At 38.7% G+C, this 6,000-nt stretch overlaps 1 protein-coding gene across 1 annotated transcript in view; it reads left to right on the plus strand.

The window, feature by feature from the left end:
- Positions 1-4,354, plus strand: part of HORMAD2 (HORMA domain containing 2) — a 97,346-nt gene extending 92,992 nt beyond the window's left edge. Inside the window, exon 10 of the mRNA XM_063087744.1 lies at positions 4,250-4,354. Within this exon, the coding sequence (XP_062943814.1) occupies positions 4,250-4,354 (105 nt within the window). The remainder of the gene's footprint in view (positions 1-4,249) is intronic.
- The last annotated feature ends 1,646 nt before the right edge of the window (positions 4,355-6,000 follow it).

Here is a 6,000-nt window from a genome sequence, read left to right on the forward strand (position 1 = left end):
CTGACTACTACTATAGCAGACATTACCCTGCATCCACTGGATGCCTCCAATTCATTTCTACCCTGCAGGCAGAGTGCTCTGTGGAGATTCATTCATTTATTCATTTATAAATCAAAAAATATTTACTGAGTCTCTTCTATGTGCAAGGTACTTGCTAGATGTTGGTGATGCAAATATGACCAAGACAGGAACACTCCTGACCTCCTAGAACTTATAGAGTATAAGATTGGGGGACCTAACTTAATTGGGATGGTGGCAGGGAAACTTTCTTTGAGGAAATAATTTTTCATCTGAGACTTAAAGAATGAATAGGAATTGACTAGGCAAAGGGGAGGTCTGGCACAGGGGAAAGAGCATTTTAGACAAAAAAAAAAAAAAAAAAAAAAAAAAAAAAGAAATCATGTGCAAAGGCCTGGAATCAGGAAGAAGCAAGGTATAGAAAGCAAGGCATGAGGCTGGACACAGTCAGGCCCTGAGGGGTTGTAACTCCTGAGAGGAGATACTCAGGGGGTCTGGTAGACCCCTCAAATGACTTGCCAAAGTAGATGAGTATGTGAGTGGAGGTGTGAGCATTTTTCCGAGGAGAGAGTGTATAGTTTTCATCAGGGTCTTACAGCCAGTCTTTGATGCCTTTCCCTCCCATGAAAACACAAAGAACCACTTCCAGAGAATCAGAGGCCAAGGTAGGGACTTTGGAATTTGTCCCAAGAGCTATGAGATTCATTGGAACTTATTAGGCTAAAAAGTGACATAGACAGATTATAAAATCCACAGGGCAGAGAATTTTATCTCTTTTGTTCACTGATATATCCCAGGCACATAGAACAGTACCATGCACATAGTGGGCCCTCAGTAAACAATTGCTGAGTGAATAAAAATCTATTTTGGTATTATATTGATTGCATTACATGGTAATCATGGGCTTAATGCCTCTCCTTTACAAAGCTCTGTTTTGGAAAACCGATTATGTCTTATTCATCTTCATATTACTAGAGATTTGATGCTAATGCTCAGAGCAGTGCCTTGCTTAAAATCAGTTTAAATTATGCATTCATTCAATCAGCTATTAATTAAAGGACATCTACCAGATGCCAGGAAGTGAGAATACAATATTTTCACTAACCTCAAGGATTTGCATTCTGGATGGGATGACTGGTAAGTAGTCATCCCATAGTAGTATTATGGTAGTAATACTACTATGTCATCCCTGGTAATACTACAAAAGAGGTGATAACAGAGCACAGCCCTAGGGGTGTCAGAGAAAGTCTGCAGGCAGAAGAAACTCTGGGGCTGCCCCTGGGCCAGGTGAAGAAGGGAGGAGCAGAACATGGGAGTGAGCGTTAAAGGCAAAGTCCACAGGGGAGCAAGCAGGGCCCATTTGGAGAAAAGTACGGAGTGTGATGAAGCTGCAGAGGTGGGCCATGATCATAAAGTATCTGGACTTTGTCCTGAGGACAACAGGAAGTCATTAATGGATGAATGATGAAGCAGAAGACTGATGTGGTCGGATTTGCATAAAAGATTACTTGTGCCCCAGAATGGAGAATGGATTGGAAAAGCCTTAATAGTGGGAGGGAGGGAGGGTCAGTAATTGGGAGAGATGGTGTCAGCTTGTACTAAAGTAGAGCTAATGGGAATAGAGAAAAACAGATGTATTTGAGAGATACTAAGGAGGTAGGATCAGTAGGAATTGGTGATTAATTTTATGTTAGGATGAGAATGTGGATGACTATTGAGATTTAAACTTGGACATTTTGGGTAAGTAAGAACAAAGATAGGGAGCAAGCTTAGAAAGGCAGATGATGAATTCTAATTTGGACATATTGGATTTGAGTTTTCTTTGAAACATCCACATGGAGACTTTTAGTAGGCGGTTGGAAACACACATGGATCTGGAGTTCAGAAGGAGGATCTAGGCTGAACAAGTAAATGTGAGGAAATGGTAATTGGTTCCTCAGAGTTGATGAGACCACTCAGAGAGAATGTAGTGAATAAGAAGAAAAGACAGTCAAAGACAGAACTCTGGGAGAATATTCAAGTAACAAACCTTTTTCTTAAGGGAATGAATAAAGGAATAAATGATAAAGTCATTGGGAAGAAGGGATCCTTTCCAGTGCTGTTCAAATACTGCTACCAAATCAGCTGGCTGTCCTGTCTGTGCTTAAGGCAAAGCCTGCTCTTTGGCTTCTCCAATGGAGAATATGTTATTAACCCAAAAAACAGAAAGTAGGGAAATGTCATTAGCAGAAAGCATATCTTCAGGGACTTTTTAAAGACACATATGTGGCTACTGTACTCGTGAGGCTCTACTTGTTAGTCTGCATACAAAAATATTTTAAAAGCTGTATGTTTAAAATTTAATATGAAATGTATTAGAAATCATTTGATGATCATCTGAGGTCTCAGATTATCTAGGTGATCTGTCTAGCCTGCTCAGTGCTGGCCCTTAGATGGTTGGCTTTGGCATCAAATATGCAAACTTAGCCAGTTGGAATATACCTGAAAACTGTTTCTCAAATGTTCTTTTGTGTAGATAAATTCGTTGGTTTGTATAGTACATGTAGATTATTTATCTGTGTTAGGAAGTGTCCCCTGACTGATAACATATTTGCTTCTGAACCCACTAGTTTTCTCTAAACCACTGGGAGTTCCCAGGTCTCACTGGTTGCCTTGAGATTGTACACATTATTGAAAATGTTTTGACTAACACAGCGCAATAAAATTGCAGTTCTGCAACTTGTAAGAAAACTCTGGTTTGCTTGAACAATTGAAGTAAAAGAACAAAACTATTATACCATCAGGCCAACTTGTTATTTGAGAATTTGTATACCCATCTTCTCTTCTTTCATGCATACCCAGACTCGAGACATGAGGGTAGTTTGATTTGAATGGAAAGCATGCCCAAGCAACATTTCTAGACAAGCTGAGTTTTATCAAGTACTTTTTCTTACTACCAAACTGTAACAAATTCATCTCATAGATACAGAAGTTGGTTTTTGTTTTTTGGGTTATTGTGTTGCTATTTCCTTTCTTTTAGAACAGGCCATTTCAAACTTTCACATGTATAAGCAAACTGGTTATTTGATGAGCAACTCTATTTTCTCAGAGTTTTACTGTTTCATATAGTCAATGTCATAATTTAAGCCAAAGGGAATTTGTGGTTTCTGAGATCAGGAATTCAACTGCTTTCTAAAACTGAAGGATAAATTGTGCTTAAATTAGTCATTTTTATTATTTATTTATTTTTATTATTATTATTTTTTAAGTTGACCAGTAAGGGGATCTTAACCCTTGACTTGGTGTTGTCAGCACCACGCTCTCCCAAGTGAGCCATGGGTTGGCCCTTATATTAGTCATTTTTAGACCCAATCTGTTTCTAAATGGTACTTAAGTGCTTTATTGACATTTCTCACTATTTGTAATAATAACATATCAGTAATAATAATAACACACAAGAAAAAGGATAATGTTGGAGCTTGTAGTAGGTTTTATGAAAGTCTTGCTTTATAATATATCTCATATTCCATTTTCCTTCCAAAGAAAGAACAAAAGACATAGAAAAACCTTTCCTCCCATCTAGTGGCCAGAAAATATATAAATATCCTCTATGCGTTTATTGGAATTCCAGGCATTAGGGATTGTCTGATAGATTGTAATACGTACATTTGTTCACTCAGTTAAGGAAAAATTAGTTCTAAAATATTTACCAAAGCTGAGCCCAATGGAGAAATACATATCTGTGATGATTCATTTATCAACTTCCCTTTAATCAATAACATACTTCTCTTCAGCAGAAGGGTCGCGGTCCTTCTTAATTTATTAATCTGAACATATGATAGAAAAGACAAGGCTGTATGTCTCTGCTAACTGAAATTGGGACTTAAATTGTATTTGCCTCTAAAGCAATCAGTGCCCTAGATCTCTCCTGACCCCTAATTGCTCCTTGTTGGCCCCACACCTTGACAACCCTTCCCTCAAGAGTTGGATGTGCTGAATTCACTAGAGAGAGCCAAGAAACTGTCCCAGAAACTGGCTGCCTCCAGGGGACCTCAGCTCCTGAAACTTGGAATACCAGACTCTGATACTGGCTGCAGGGCCTCTGTGCAGGGCCAAACTAGCCCACAGGAAAGCAGGTTTGGATCCGTTATGCAGCTTGAGGGATTAATGTTTGGTCTACCTGTCTTATATATGTCTTGTGCAGATGTCAAACTCTCTCCTGAATTGTGCTTCTCTCTGGTGATTCTCACAGATTCAAAGAATGAATTTTGTGTACAGTCAGCAAAGTTCTGAGAGCTCCCGGAAGAAGAGGAAAGTCAGCGAACCAGTGAAAGTCTTCATCCCTAACAGAAAATGAAAGTTAGATGCTTTCACTACATTTATCTTTAGATAATTTTGTTTTGCAAAAACACGCATGAAGTGTCTTAGTAGGAAAGTAAGTTCCTATTATCAAAACCTTTTTAAAAATTTGTTGCTCAACTTTTTTAAAGTCAGTTTACTGAGTACTAAATTACTGGGTAGGACATGAGTTTACTTTGCTACAAGGAAACAAGGTCACCAGGGCTGCCTTGGGATAGCATTACTTCAAAGCTGAGTTAGAGATGAGACATCCTTTATATCTGTAAAAGAACCACAGCAACTATTTTGAAAAGAAATAAGCTGTTGTCCTCAAAGGAAAGAAGAGCTTTCTTTGCGTAATTAAACTCTCCAGATATTTAGACTACTGTGAAATGTTTTAACTTGTTGTAACCTGTGTACTGGAATCCCTCTATAGCTTTATTAAAATTCCCACAGAATTGCATAGGATGTGTGTGGAGGTGCTTATCCAGGTGTGATTTAAGTGTTAACAATCACAAGGTTGATCAGCTAAGTGTGGGACCAAAATGTGCTCTTCCTGTAAAGTTCCTCAACTCTGCCCCTGGGCCCTCTTCTACTGGCCAGTCCAAGATAGGGGACATGCTACACTTCAGGAGCCTGGCTCCTTTCTTGAGGCCTATGTTGAATATTTCCCAATAAGTGCCTCAGTTTATTAGTCTGTAACATGCAGATGATGCTTTTAGTCTCCCCTCCCCCTTATTCTGGAAGAATTTTGATAGACTTAATGATTAGTATGAGATGAATAATAAATAACTTAAAGCATTATTTTATTATTTATATTACATGGAATATAATAATTTAATTTAAATGGATAAGACCAATAAGTTCTATGTTACGTGTATATTCTTTATGGTTAAATAAAATTAAAATGCAAGGTTTTTTTTTGTTCATCTTTTTTCACACTGGGAAGTTTCTTCACTTAGATCAGTGTATCCACAAATGTAAAGTGTAGTGAGTACCTCAGCACCTGGAGTGCTTATTAAAATATGGATTACTGGGCCTGCCTCATTTCTACTATATCACACTCTCAATGGATGGGCCCTGTGGAAAACTCTCTGGATTCTAATGTATGCAAAAAATTGAGAACCCATGACCGTTGACACAGGTGAAGGAGAATCTCTGGGCCAGATGTACATGTTAGCCAGCAAAAGGTTGTATGTTATAGTAACAGAGGAAAATCCAAGGTAGCCTGCCTGTTGAGCATCACACCTTGCCAGACTCTTACCCATTTTTCGCCGTCCAGGCTTTTTACCAGCTGAGGACTTGAATTGGGCTATAGCACCAGGGCCTGCTAGGAAGGAGCATTTTTCCTTCTCCCAGAATGTGAAGTGGATTCATATAAGCCTGTTTCACCACTGAAAAGAGGAGGAGGGGAAAGGTATGGGGTTTATTACATCTGTGATAGCGTTGTAGCCTGAATCACCATAATTTCTTTTAAGAGAATCACATAAAGAGATTAGCTGTCTAGAAGAGGGATTATGTTTATTTTGTGTCTCTCCAGAAGGCAAGTCTAAGACTAAATTGGTGAAAACTACAGGAGGCCAATATGGCTCAGTATAAGGAGGAGCTTTTTAACTCCACAGGTTGTCAAAATTTTTAAATGGTTACCTTGTGAGGCAGTGAGCT

Source organism: Cynocephalus volans, chromosome 2 (genome assembly GCF_027409185.1).
Source record: "Cynocephalus volans isolate mCynVol1 chromosome 2, mCynVol1.pri, whole genome shotgun sequence".
NCBI lineage: Eukaryota > Metazoa > Chordata > Mammalia > Dermoptera > Cynocephalidae > Cynocephalus > Cynocephalus volans.